The sequence below is a fragment of the Caretta caretta genome, chromosome 2 (assembly GCF_965140235.1).
Source record: "Caretta caretta isolate rCarCar2 chromosome 2, rCarCar1.hap1, whole genome shotgun sequence".
NCBI lineage: Eukaryota > Metazoa > Chordata > Testudines > Cheloniidae > Caretta > Caretta caretta.
In genome coordinates, this window is record NC_134207.1 from 112,996,883 (window position 1) to 113,012,052 (window position 15,170).

General features: G+C 42.5%; 1 protein-coding gene across 1 annotated transcript; it reads left to right on the forward strand.

Moving 5' to 3' along the window:
* The first annotated feature begins 588 nt into the window (after positions 1-588).
* STMND1 (stathmin domain containing 1) lies at positions 589-13,998 on the forward strand. Its single transcript, XM_048839900.2, has 5 exons — positions 589-672; positions 2,023-2,200; positions 5,866-6,020; positions 13,086-13,211; positions 13,658-13,998. The coding sequence occupies exons 1-5, from the start codon at positions 589-591 to the stop codon at positions 13,931-13,933; spliced, it is 819 nt and encodes a 272-aa protein (XP_048695857.1). The 3' UTR covers positions 13,934-13,998.
* Positions 13,999-15,170: the final 1,172 nt, after the last annotated feature.

Sequence of the window (15,170 nt, forward strand, 5' to 3'; positions counted from 1 at the left end):
TTAGGCTCTTTGGCATTTCCAACATACATTGGAAAGTTCTATCCTTGGTTTTCGCTGATCTCCTTCTCTGTTGGACTACAATACCTCTTCCTGGAATGCAGAAGTTTTGCCAACAAATTACAGTAACATAACCCACAATATGATCCTTGGAATTCTACGTTGGGTGGCATTTATTTTCTGCATCTTTTGCCATTACTAAAAACGATGGACAATCACAGGTGATGGGAGGAATCTGGGCAGAAATTGCAGTAAGGGAAAAAGTTACATTAAAATGTCTCTCTTTTTTTCCCCTTTAAAAAGCTCGGAGGTATCCTTCCCCCTTGCGTGACCTGCACAAACTTGCTGCTGTCACTCCAGTGCCCGCGGCTGGCACAGGAAAGCCAGGTTCCCTCTCAACCTAAGGTGAGATCACCTGGACAAAGATGATGTGTATGTACTACAATGTTCCAAACTCTAGGAGGAAACCTTTTGTGTTGTCATTTATTGTAGCAACGGACCCAGGCAACTGCGTGAGTCCCTAGTGACCGTGCAAAGCCGAGCTCCTCCTGGACCTTCAAACCAAGAGAAAAAGGTGGTCACAGTCTTGCCATGGGCTGCGGCAGTTCCAGCAAGGTAGAGATGGTGCAACCATCAGTCAAGGAGCTGCCAAATGGCTGGGAAGCCAAGACCCAGGTAACAACTTTTCCCAAGCAGATGGGGAACAGAATGTTACAGGAGAAGCCTGAGTGGGTAGGTAGGTCGGTAAGTAGGAAGAAAGAAAAAAAGCTCCCTTTGGGCAACTCTTTATATCAGCCCTTAACACAGAGTTTACCCAAGCTGGTGCAAGCCTGGCATTGCAGGGGCACAGGCAAGGCAGGCTGTATGTCTGTGGATATGAGTTTATTGATTTTAACGATTCTTTATGGGGGCTGGAAGGGTTTTTTAATATGCTCCCTCACTCCTCTAAATAAGGGTGCTAGATCCCTTTAGTTGCACCTTCCACATCAGTGATGAATGATCACGTATGTGTAGGTCAGTCTGACCCAGAAGATTATATATTACAATACCTGAGGGGACTCTGGAGTGGCATGTGCACATGAAGATGGTATGTTGCATATTTGCCCACCTGCTTTGAGAGGTTACATTGTGCTATGGGAGTGGACAATGAACTCGCCACCACATGCAGGGAAATTTTTTTAGTTTCATTGGGTTCAATGGTGTGTTCTGTATGCAGCAGGTACGCAACTTCCTTTACAGGGTTTGTGTCCTATCATTGAAGGAAGTTGCAAATGTGTCCTGTGTCATCCTCCTCTTAGAAAAGAGGAAGGGCACGAGTGCAGGAGAGTGGCACGCTGAGCAGCATGTAATGGGGAGAGTCCGGTTGCCAGCGTTGCCCTGTCACCAGCCTTGTCAGTACCAGCTGCACACTGTCATGGACACAGCGTAACAGAGGGGCACAGAAATTTTGCCCAACCAAGGGCTGCCTTAGCCACTTGCTGGGATCGTGCTTAATTGCCATAAAATGGAGCACACGATTGTTGCCCTTCTTGCTATTGCAGAGTTACAACCAAAAGCATAAATAAATAAAATACATTTAGGGCCCAATCCTGCATTCCTTGGACACCCGAAGCTGCCACTGAGTTTAGAATGAGGAAGGCATGCAGAATGGGATCCTTAGTAAGTGACAATTTAAGACTCCTGAATGTTTATTGTGGTCACATCTTCCTACATATTTCCAAACAAAGCTTAATTTAGAATTGTCTCAAGACTTTATCTTTTAATGTGATCAAGGACACAGCCAGATGTGAGGTCATTGCTTCCGTTCTTGAAATTCTTCTTCATTTCATTACCATAGCTGATAATCTGTGAGAAAATATGGCTCACTGTCAGGACATTTCAGGAGCAGCATAGATGCGCAGAGCTGGGTTCTGCTCCGCTCTAAGCCTGATAGTTTTATGGAGCTATATTAGGAACTGTCTGCTTATAAATGGCATTAAATTTCCCCAAGTGCCTTTCTCGTGTATTTATTTCTTTTTCTTGCAGGCTAATAATGACCCATCTCAGAGAGCAGCTGGCTCCACCCTTCAGGATTGGTCCACTGTGTCAAAAGCCACCTTAAACAGTGGAGTAAAACTTGATGAACTCAGTGGGGGAAATTCACCTGGGGAAGGTCCGGAAAGGTTACCTTCTCTTAGAGAAAAAAATAACAGGCAAAACACAGGTAAACAACCGAAAACCTCATAGCAACCAAAAGGAAGGAGATACAGAGCCATTCACCCCTTTGAGCCCACTGCTGCAAACAGTTACTACACAGTGCATTGTAATGTCCCATTGACTCCAAGCATTTACAGGGCTGCTCTCCCTAATCAGTTGTTCAAATCTGACCCAAGTCAGTAATATCCAATTACCGGTTTTTCCTCTGTGTGACTCAATTCTCACAATTGTAACAGACAGTAATTTTCACCCTTGTTGAAAGGCTTGTTGAATGGATCGTGGAGAATGAACTCCCACATCACTCCTACAAAAGGTCCCGTTCCTCCCAGACAGGGTTGTGACATATTGGCATTGACCCTGCCAGTGTTGTTCCGGTTTTGTGGCTAAACAGGGGAGTAGTTTGGCCTTTCACATGCACTAAATTCACATTAAAATTAAGGAACAAAATGGAAATAAACATTTAGGGGCAGATCCTCTGCTGGTGAAAACTGTCATAGCTCCAGTGAAGGCAATAGAGCTATGTAAATTTACACCAGCCAAGGATCTACCCCAGACTGTGTAAGTGCAAAAGGGAACATTCAGCTTTGGCCCTTGTATAAGTTTAAGACACTTTAGCAGTGGTAAGAGTTGCTAAACTAACAGGAGACATTGGTACACATTAAAACACTTATTTTGCCGTTTAAATCCCCTATTTGCCTGTCTTCTAAGTACTAAGAATGGTTTGAATTTCATAAACATACTTAGTCAAACTGAAAGTCTAAAGTAACTGTTCTTTGTCACAAGCAAGGTCTGTAATAAAACAGTGTTTCCAAGTGAACATTAAAGGAATAAATACTGGAGTTTGTTGCTTTTTAAAAACAACTTAAATTCCATTCCCATGTCTCTTGATTTCCTCCACTTTAAAATTAAACAGCTCTATTTGCCTGAGAACTTTCTGTGTAAGATATATAGCTAGATTGATAAATCTAAATGGGTAAAATTGTGTTTTGGGGTAACATGTTTTTTACACACACACACACACACACAATTAAGGAAATACGTAAGTCAAAGTCGTTACAGCAAACTTTATTTGCCCTCACTGAAAATACTTGGAGCCCTTCAATAGAAAAATGCTATGTAAGCACAAACAATTATTACTAGCATTCACACTCTGAGGGTTGAGTGCTTTATAAATATGGATTGTAGTACTAATAATTTAATTCATATTTTGTGATAAACATAATGTTTTGGTTATGTTTAACTTCATATTTGTCCCTCTCTCCACTGTTGAAATCATACAATTAAACATTGCTTTATATTTTACATAATGAATCATAGTTTTGATCACAGTAGTAAGTGAAATATGTTGAGAAAATGTCAATGTGATTACATCTTTTGTCATTTTTCTTGCTATATTTAAAATACTTTTATGGGGCCTATTATAATGGGCATTATACACATTTCCTAATTTTTTGTTACAGAACAACAAAATATAATTTTTGTTCCCAAGACATCAAGGTCCTGCATTCCAGAAAGTTTGCTGAACACACAAATGCATGCTTGTTTTTCACACACACTATTGAGTATGCTCCCATATATACAACAGCATGCAGACAAAGGATTTTTCTTATCTGCACATGTGTGCCTGCAAACATACTGGCCAAAAATTGCTAAGCTATTCATAGAGTGTCACTCATTTAGAAATATAAAGTAAAAGAGAATAAAAGACCAATGATACTTTTGAGATTACAGTTCAGAGGGGGTCTTCAAAAGGAAGTTGGGAGTGGCTAACTCATTGCTTGGAAAATGTTAATTTTAAAGGGGTATGTCATAATCATACAGCTAAAGGCAGCCTAGAATTCCTCCTTACCTGTAAGGGGTTAAGAAGCTCAAATAGCCTGGTTGGCACCTGACCAAAAGGACCAATGGGGAAAGAAAATACTTTCAAATCTGGGGACAGGGAGGAGGCTTTGTTGGTGCTCTTTGTTTGTGTGTTCTCTGGGGAAGCAGAGAAGCATCAGGTCAGAAAACTCCTTCTCCTAAAATCATCCTAAAATGAGTCTCAATATTGCAAAAGAGTAAGTAAATAAGGCAAGGCGCGTTAGATTATCTTTTGTTTTTAGCTTTTGAATTTTCCCTGTGCTAAGAGGGAGGTTTATCCCTGTTTTTTTTTAACTTTAAAGTTTTGCCTAGAGGGGAATCCTCTGTGTTTTGAATCTGATTACCCTGTAAAGTTACCTTCCATCCTGATTTTACAGAGGTGCTTCTTTTACTTTTTTTTCTTTATAATAAAGTTCTGTTTTTTAATAATCTGGTTTACCTATTTGGTTGGTAGATTATTCTCAAGCCTTCCCAGGAAAGCGGGTGAAGGGGCTTGGGGGGATATTTTAGGGAAACAGGAACTCTAAGTGGTCCTTTTCCTGAATCTTTGTCTAACTCACTTGGTGGTAGCAGCAGTACCCATCCAAAGGGCAAGGAAGGATTTGTGCCTTGGGGAAGTTTTTAACCTAAACTGGTACAAATAAGCTTAGGGGGTCTTTCATGTGGGTCCCCACATCTGTACCCTTGAGTTCGGGGGGGGGGGAACCCTGACAGGGCATTACCCAATATGGCCCTTCGTTAACTGAAAGAGTACATATCCTTTTAGCCCACTTAGTCTGTGAGCACATAAGCCTGTTTTTGCTGGCACATTTTTGGAAGCTGGTTGGAAGGCTGGCCCCCTATGATTTTTCGGTGACAGCTTCAGATGATTGCTAAAGTCATCTTTGGGCAGGTCTGATCTCAATATTCTGAAAAACTAACCCTGTACAGGCTTACTGTTCTTGTTTTCTCACAATAAAATACATCAATCGGATTTTCACACCACTCATGAAAAAGTGACAGATGTCAAATAACTGTGATTCTGATGTGGTCCAAGTCATCTCATAAAAGCCCTCACTTTTGCTAATGTAGATGGTGTAATTGCAAACCAAGGGATGCAAACCTGATCTATCTTGGCAACAAAGTGCTTCCTTGTTTATCATTCATGTCTAATGTGTGGAAACCTAACAACAGTTTAGAAGGGTTATCAAAATATTTTTTTATTCTTATAAAAGAATTCATCCTTATGCTGTTTATAAATATATAATTAATACAGAAAACAAATGTAATCAGACGCAAGTGTATACACTTTCTTACAATGAAATATAGGTCATGGAAGCATGTGAAAGGTTTTTGTTTCTGTTTCATAGATGGCAATGGTCTATAGAAAGCTCATTGTTAATGGATAATCTAATCTCATCCAAAACTGGTAGAGTTTTCTAACTGGCTCAATGAATCTTTTAAAATCTGAATTACAAGGACTCACTAAGGCCCAGTTCAGGACAGCATGTAAATATTGACTTCCATGGGACCTCACCATATCCTCAAGTGCAAGTGCTTTCCTGAATAGGGATGCTTTCCTGAATGTTGGCCTAAGAGGCCACAGTGTGCAATTCATCCGATGCAGAGGGCCAGCACAAAGCCAGTGCATCAGTTAAGACCACTTAAAACCTTAATGCAGAGTTTAAGTGATGCATACGGCTTTGTGCATTGGGCACCCTCAGTAAATAAATACATGGAGAAGTTACAGGATTGGAAGTGACATTGAAATTAAATTGGTGAATTGATCTCAGCTCTGTGAGAGTAATAATTTTAAACATTTTCTTTTTAAAGACATCATGTTACTCAGTGGTGGATTTGTCAATAAACCGATGCACTTACAGGAATGGGAGAGGCAAAAGTCATCAGATATCCTTGAGGAGCTGATGATGCAGGGAATAATCAAGAGCCAAAGTACAACTTTTAGAAATGGAGAAGCAGATGTCAAGGCAAGTATCTTATCAATGCCATTCAAAACCTTCGACAATCACTAAAGGCCTGATCATACAACGAGCTCTATACTGATCCATCACTACACCCACACAGAGCCCATTGCAATTAGTGCAGCTCTGTACAAAACTCCTTTCAAGAGAGGGACCTACATGATTTAGAAATAAGAAGTCGGATGACAGAGAAATATACTATTAAGAAGCTAATTTTAATGCAGAGGAAGCTCACCGATAGCTCAGTGTTTGAGCATTGGACTGCTAAACCAGGGTTGTGAGCTCAATCCTTGAGGGGTCCATTTAGGGATCTAGGCCAAAAATTGGGTATTGGCCCTGCTTTGAGTAGGGGGTTGGACTAGATGACCTCCTGAGGTCCCTTCCAACCCTGAGATTCTATGACCACAACTTTGTTAATTTGTTTGCACACCCCCATGCTGGCCTTAGGTGGGGAGTTGCGCTGATTGTCCATTGTTAGAAATGCTCACTGGAAATTGAATATCGCTGAATTGTTTTTCAAATCAGCAAATATGTGGCAGAAGTTAATTGACATCATCTACTTTCAGTCTTTTACTATTTGGGGTTGACAATTACAGCTAAATCAAGATTTTATCAAATATCTGAGTCTCTAAGTAATCCACAATTCATGTCGGATCCCACATCCAAAATTTATTTAAAAAATGAAATTCATTTTTATGAAACACAAATTTGAACAAAATCTGTATCACTATTTATTTTAGTAAAATACGGTGCTGCTTTTCCCTCCTGTACCTGCAAAATTTCTTTTTCCTGTCAAACATTATTCTAGGGACTAGATTCAAGATAAGCTCATGGATATCCACATGTAAGGGAAGGGAAGTTCACAAGAAGCTCATGGACAGTTTGTGGATACAAACAAAATGTGATCAAACCACTGCTGGTTCATGGACACAGCTCAAACCCAAACCAAGGATAGTTTTCAGTAGTTTTGTGGTTTGAGGCAAACCATTCACCCAGCTCTAGTCTTGACTACTTGTGTAATTAAAGAACTAGAGCTTTGTACAAGAAAAAGTACTTGGGTACTTGCTTATCCAGATTGCAAGTCTGGGCATGGAAGGAGAGAATGCCCTGTGCAACATCTCTTCCCCTGGGCAAGCAGCTGGGGAGTGGATGGCTACAGCCCTACAATCGATGTTGAGGGTTTCTGTGGAGTTTGAAGGATTAGGTTTGCCTAGCCTCCCCCCAGCAGGTTTTTGCATATCTGAATGGGGTTTGCCTTCCTCTGATCCCCTCTCTGGCTAAAGTTGGTTGCATTTTTTGTTCATCACCCAAGTGAGTGCTGTCTGTTCTATTGTTTTTTTCACACTAATAGCTACTCAAACATTCAGATTACATGTAGCATTTTATTGACTTCAGCTAACCTTTATCTGTTCTCCTTTGACGTTTCTTTGTTTGTTTCCCGCAAGGATATATTTTTTTTAAATCAATAAAATTTTTTATTGGAGGGAGCAGTTTTCATTTCTAGCCATCTTATCACTTAATATTTTAATTTGGAGCTGGTTCTGCTTCCTTCCTGAGCAGCCTGATAGCGGGAACACAGATTTGTCACGAGGGAGTTAACTATCAAATATTCCTCAGTTGCATTGGAGAACTTGGCCTGCACTACATCCTGTAAGAGCAATCTTCTCTGAGACTACCCACTCCATCGTAGCTGTAAAGTAGCTGATTGGGAACATAATCCCAACGGGGTATTACCAGAGTGTGTCTCAGAGACTGAATTCTGGGTGGGTGAGGTTCTGTGGCCTGTGATATGTAGGAGGGCAGACTCTATCGATCTGTCTCAACCGTCACCTGGTGTATTCTGTTACTAGTCCCCTGAGTCATCCAGTCACCAGATTCTATCACAAATAACTCTGCAAGTCAGGCCTCCATGTCAGAAGAATCAAGTAATGCAATTAGTATGGAGGATGACTCACTTAATGTGACTGAGGTGGATGAGGAAATCAGTAGGTGACAATAATGGAAGAAATTTGATCTACTGAAGAGACCTTTTGCATGCAAACGATGCACCAAAAACTCATGAACAATGAAAAAAGCTAATGTACTCAATGCTTTTTTTGCCTCTGTCTTCACGAACAAGGTCAGCTCCAAGGCTACTGCACTGGGCAGCACAGCATGGGGAGGAGGTGACCAGCCCTCTGTGGAGAAAGAAGTGGTTCGGGACTATTTAGAAAAGCTCTGGACGTGCACAAGTCCATGGGGCCGGATGCGTTGCATCCGAGAGTGCTAAAGGAGTTGGCGGATGTGATTGCAGAGCCATTGGCCATTATCTTTGAAAACTCATGGTGATAGTGGGAGGTCCCGGACAACTGGAAAAAGGCTAATGTAGTGCCCATCTTTAAAAAAGGGAAGAAGGAAGATCCTGGGAACTACAGGCCGGTCAGCCTCACCTCAGTCCCTGGAAAAATCATGGAGCAGGTCCTCAAGGAATCAATTCTGAAGCACTTAGAGGAGAGGAAAGTGATCAGGAACAGTCAGCATGGATTCACCAAGGGCAAGTCATGCCTGACTAATCTAATTGCCTTCTATGACAAGATAACTGGCTCTGTGGATGAAGGGAAAGCAGTGGACATGTTGTTCCTTGACTTTAGCACAGCTTTTGACATGGTCTCCCACAGTATTCTTGCCAGCAAGTTAAAGAAGTATGGGCTGGATGAATGGACTATAAGGTGGATAGAAAACTGGCTAGATCGTCGGGCTCAACGGGTAGTGATCAATGGCTCTATGTCTAGTTGGTAGCCGGTATCAAGTGGAGTGCCCCAAGGGTGGGTCCTCGGGCCAGTTTTGTTCAATATCTTCATAAATGATCTGGAGGATGGTGTGGATTGCACCCTCAGCAAGTTTGCAGATGACACTAAACTGGGAGGAGAGGTAAATACGCTGGAGGGTAGGGATAGGATACAGAGGGACCTAGACAAATTGGAGGATTGGGCCAAAAGAAATCTGATGAAGGACAAGTGCAGAGTCCTGCACTTAGGACGGAAGAATCCAATGCACCGCTACAGACTAGGGACCGAATGGCTAGGCAGCAGTTCTGCAGAAAAGGACCTAGGGGTTACAGTGGACGAGAAGCTGGATATGAGTCAACAGTGTGCCCTTGTTGCCAAGAAGGCCAGTGGCATTTTGGGATGTATAAGTAGGGGCATTGCCAGCAGATCGAGGGACGTGATCGTTCCCCTCTATTCGACACTGGTGAGGCCTCCTCTGGAGTACTGTGTCCAGTTTTGGGCCCCACACTACAAGAAGGATGTGGAAAAATTGGAAAGAGTCCAGCGGAGGGCAACAAAAATGGTTAGGGGGCTGGAGCACAGGATTTATTAGGAGAGGCTGAGGGAACTGGGATTATTCAGTCTGCAAAAGAGAAGAATGAGGGGGGATTTGATAGTTGCTTTCAACTACCTGAAAGGGGGTTCCAAAGAGGATGGCTCTAGACTGTTCTCAGTGGTAGCAGATGACAGAACAAGGAGTAATGGTCTCAAGTTGCAGTGGGGGAGATTTAGGTTGGATATTAGGAAAAACTTTTTCACTAGGAGGGTGGTGAAACACTGGAATGCGTTACCTAGGGAGGTGGTGGAATCTCCTTCCTTAGAAGTTTTTAAGGTCAGGCTTGACAAAGCCCTGGCTGGGATGATTTAATTGTGGATCGGCCCTGCTTTGAGCAGGGGATTGGACTAGATGACCTCTTGAGGTCCCTTCCAACCCTGATATTCTATGATTCTATGACATGTTCAGTTGTCATAAAAACCTAAAATGGGACAAAATGATGCTCTGAAAATGGTCGTCTTATCATTCACGAAGAAGGCCATTTTAACAGTGTCCAAAAGTGGAAACACTAGAGTACCAGGGCCCGAAATTGGGACAGAGGCAGGGTCTGATACTGGGTTTGGGAAGGCCCTGTTATACTTGTCTCTTATTTGTACTGTAGAGTGCCAGCACAACTGAGAGGCTGGGGCAAAAAATTCCAATTCCTGTTTGCAATCCTCCTCCTCCCCACAAACTCCATGCTGTATACCACAGCAAGTTTTAATTCATGCTCTTAGCTTTAGGAGGGCAAAATGCAACCAACCCTCAATGCAAAATGTGAAAAAGTCTTATAGTTTTTTTCATTAAACATAGGTGAAAATCCAGGCAGTGATTGGAATAAATAAGATTTGAGTAGGACCCCTATGTTTCAAAGGCTGAAAGTTGTTGAGAGAGATTTCTGCTTGTCAGAATGCTTCATTTAAACGGTTGTTATAAGTTGTATCAGACTCCACAGCACCAAAGTGTTCTGAATTGCTGTTTACAATCTCAACAGCTATTTCTTCTATCCAAACTTAAGTGTGGAGACCATAAAAATGGTGAATGGGGAATACATACTCTAACTAAACAGGAAATTCAAACAGCAGAACACTTCCCAACTTGCCCAGCATTCTCACAAATCAGGGGAAAAAAAACAACCTTATCTCCCAGCTGGATTCCTCAGTAAGGGGATATCATAATGGGTTTCAAGGAGTCCACAAATGAATGACACCAATAATGGACAAAGAGGAAATATTAACATGATTGAGGAACACAGTCTATTGACAATTAGGAACTTATAATAAGCGAATCAAATACCTGCAGTTTGCCCTACTTGAAATCCATAGCTTTCCGGTTAATTTATTCTAGCTTCTCTCTTAATGAGATAGTGTTTATTCCTAAAACAGATTTGGAAAGTGGGTATTTTGCTATTAATGATTTAGTTATAATAATTTTTAAGTGTTCAGCCTTCCTGTATAAATGGCAAGGGTTGGGGGGAAATAGGGGAATGTGAGTTTTGGACAAAAGTTTTAATGTGACTGTTCCTGAAAGAGGAAGAAACCTCTTCATAGATAAACTCAGCTAAACTCTTTCAAAGCACAGGGAGGAAAATCTATCCTCTCTTGACTCGAGTATTGATGATGGTTATGTTTTTGTGCTGAAATGCTGAAAAACCATCACCTGGGGGATATATCAATGCAGTGCAACTTGGTTATCAGTATTTTAAGTAGTTCTCTTGGTTCTATGATTCCTGTTAGAATTCAATTGACTAATTTATATTGTAGCAGAGAGTGGCTCTCTCTGACATTTATTGCCATAACATTTCTCGCTGTCTCTATCAATGGTGTAACTCCACTGGTGGCAGGAATGCTTAGAATACAGGGCTATCTAGTCAGTGGGTATTTTAACCACAGGCTCACCTAGGTCTGCTCTGTGCAGGGAAAGACAATGTGGTGATTAAAACACTGATGACTCCCAAGATTGCTACCCCACAGGCGGAGCTGCATCAATAAGAGCACTATGGGAAATGCTATAAAACAGGGGTGGCCAAACTTACTGACCCTCTGAGCCACATATGACTGTCTTCAGAAGTTCAAAAGCTGGAGGGCGCCTGCCCAGCCTTGGGGCTTCAGCCCTGGAGGGGGACGCCTGCCAGGCCTCAGGGCCTCAGCCCCCCAGGGAAGGGGGTCTCACGGCCTCAGCCCTGTGGGAGGCACCTGCTGGGGCTTGGGGCGCCCCACGGGGATGAAGACCTGAGCCCCAGCAGGTGCGTCTTGCAGGGCTGAAGCCCTGAGACCCTCCTCCCCACTGGGCAGGCAAAGGCAATGCGTGGGGGGATACATGGGGATTTTTGCCAGGGTTTGCTGTCCCTGCTCGCTCACATGACAAGGCCTAAAGGGTGTGTAAACTGTTGAGATTAGGCATGTAAGCACAGAAGGGATGGGTTCCTGCTGGGATGGCTCAGTCTTCAATATTTCTCTGCAAACTATTCTTGAAACCAGCTGTGCAAGTCTCTCACAGTGGTGTCTTGTTCATGTGTGTTGTGCACTTCTTTCCTCTCCTTCCATGATTCTAGCGCTGACTCTAGATTTTGCAAGTGCCCCTTGCATTTGTGCCAGGGCAGCTCAAAACTTCAGATCTGAATATCCCCAAATGTTGGGTGATCAAAATCCAGTTTTAAATCATAGAAACACAGTGCTGGAAGGCACTCTGAGAGGTCAACTAGTCCATCCCTAGCACACTGAGGTAGGACCAAGACCTAGACCTAGACCATCCCTGACTTTGGTTAACCTATGCTTCAAAACCTCCAATGATGGGGATTCCACAGTGTCCCTTAGAAGCCCATTCCAGATCTTAACTACCTTTATAGTTAGAACATTTTTTCCTAATATCTAACCTAAATCTGCCCTGCTGTAGATTAAGCCCATGACTTCTTGTCCTTCCTTCAGTGGACATGGAGAACAGCTGGTGACTCGATGACTCAGGGGACTAGTAATAGAATACAGATCTTTTCACCAGAGGTTATTAGTTGGAATTCAGAAGTGACAGAAACTTGTTGCCATTTGATATCTGTTTGGAAGATGGATAACTGGTCCCCATCCAGTTTTCTCATCCCAAAGTAACCCCACTGTTATTGACAAAGGGGAGGTCACAGAGAGAACAGGCATGGGAGAATGAACTTTCATCCTGGAGATAGCCCACACCAGGTGAGGGTTGAGACAGATCGACAGAGCAGCGTGGGGTTGCACAACTGCTTCCTACAGGCATAAACAGCAGAATTCAGTCTCTGAGGTTGTCAAACATGACTTCAGTGTCACAGCAGCAACCACTATACTCAGCAATAGATAGCTACAAGACTGGGCTGCTAATTTGCACATATTGAAAACCAGCACTACATTTTTAAAGCGATTATAAAGTTACAACAAAATCTTTTATAAGCCTCTTCAGTTTCAGTTGCTTAATCTTCCCAATACATGGGGTCTGACTTTACTGTCCTTACTAATATGGATGAGACAGTGAAACTATCACTTCAGTAAGTTATCACCTACAGGAGTAAACTGCATAATTGAGTCTTTAGTTATTTAATGTGTCACTGCTTCCAGCCTTTTTTATGTCCAAGTTAACCACTTAATTTCTGCACAAAGAGGCACGAAGGGGCTCAGCACAAGTGGAATGAGATTCAGCTCCTTCCAGTGCCAGCTCCCACTGCACTCATGATACTGTCATTTTTTTAAAAATGTCTTTCGACAGAGCGAAGCCCTGGAAAAGCCACTCAAGAAACCACCAGCCAAGCTGGAAAAGCTTAAGATCGAAAAGAAGGAAGTGAATGCTTTAACAATGAAGGACATTAAGAATTCTGCCGAAGAAAGAAGCGAGGTAATTTAATTTTGCTGCATAGGATTGTTTTGTCTTCTAAAAAACACCTCCCATTTAAAATCTGAGCTAGTGGAGGCTGCATCTCCGAAAAATGCTAGTAAAACATGGACATCAATGTCACAGGAAGGAGCATCCCTCTCAACAACAGATGTCTGCAGGACTGTTAAACTTTTCTGTTTTTCAGTGTTTGAAGACTGTGCTGAAGATAGGGACAAAAAAGGAGAATTCTAGAATAGCATTTTTCCATTTTCTGCAGCAAAATACATAAAACCCAGTTTTTGAGAGACATTTTATTTCTTTTGTGCAAACTGACCAAATTCTGAATCAGTTGGAGTAAAATTCCAGTTAAACTCAGACGGAAAGGTAAAAGCTACTGTTAAAGTGTGTGTTCAAATACAGTTTATTCCTACCCCCCCCACCCCATTACAAAGCAATATATTTTTCAGACTAAAGAAGAGCAACCGAAAGAAAGACTTCAGAGTAGGAGACTTTTTCCAGCAATTGCCCATCAAAATATAGCTGAGCTGAATGAGGAAGGCTATTCAACTTCTGAAGGTCAAGAACATACAAAAATTGTTCAGCCTTTATCATTCGACCTGGAGACAGAGTCTCTGCTGGAGAAGGAAGAAATAGCTGTCGAAATTGTAAACAGCAATTCAGAACACTTTGGTGCTGTGGAGTCTGATACAACTTATAACACCAGTTTAAATGAAGCATTCTGACAAGCAAAAATCTCTCTCAAACACATTCAGCCTTTGAAACGTAGGGGTCCTATTCAAATCTCATTTGTTCCAATCATCGCCTGGATTTTCATCTATGTCTAATGAAAAAAACAATAAAACTTGCTCCCATTTTGCATTGAGGGTTGGTTGCATTTTCCCCTCCTAAAGTTAAGAGCATGAATTGAAATGTGTTGGGTTACACAGGTATGGAGTTTGTGAGCAGAAGAGGACGGCAAACAGGAAGTAGAATATTTTGCCCCAGCCCCTCAGTTACGCTGACACCCTACAATAAAAATAAAAGACAAATATAACAGGGTTTCTGCAGACCCAGTGTCAGAATCTGCCTCTGCCTCAGTTTCCCCACTCATATTAGAGAGTGAGTCACCTTGGTGTCCAGTGTGTTAATGAAGCTCCCACCAGGGTCCATATTTCCTTCCTTGTTCTGAAGGATGCATCCATGGTTCAAATACAATCATAGTTCAACATCAATCACGACAGGTAAACCAGGTCCCGCCACTTGGCCTCAGCGGGTTGTTGTTGCTGCTGCCTATGGAGCAGGCATCCCCAGACATCTCTTCCACCTTGCTGGTGTGTGGCTTCCAGGTCCTTTCCCTGACTCAGGGTCTCCTACAGGAGCCTCTCAAGAGCTCTCCCTCTTAGTGAGACGTGTGCTGGCCTTTCATCTCACACAGTTGGGAAGCAGGTGATTAATCGCAGGTTGGGGCTAAGCCCACCTCCCTAGAGGGGGCATCCTACCCTGTGACAACAAGTTTACAATCTAACTGTAGGTGTGACAACAATTGAAAGTAACAAAAAAGATGAGGAGGGAGGGGCAAGGAAGCGCTCAGGTTAAAGTAGTGACCTGGTTACTCCGTCTTGGCATTACACACCTTGATGCTTCCATTAAAATCATGTTTTTAATTTATTAGGAAGGCATGTGGGAGATTTCTTTGTTTAGGGAGGACGTGAGTGAGGAGAGAGTGGTAGGTTAGCAAGTACGGAGTGGGAGGGAATTGTATCCCAGGGCCATGTGTAAATAAAGAAAGGCAAATTAAGGGTAAGGGGTTGTAACAGGGGTGGTGGAATGGGATAGTAGGCAAGGCCGGAGTGGGGTATGGCCCTGATGTAAGAACAAGAAGTTTGAACCTAAAGTGAAGGGCAATGGGGAGCCAGCAAAGGGATTTAAACAGAGGGATGACAGGGTCTGAACAATAGGAAAGGACGATGGTTTTAGTGG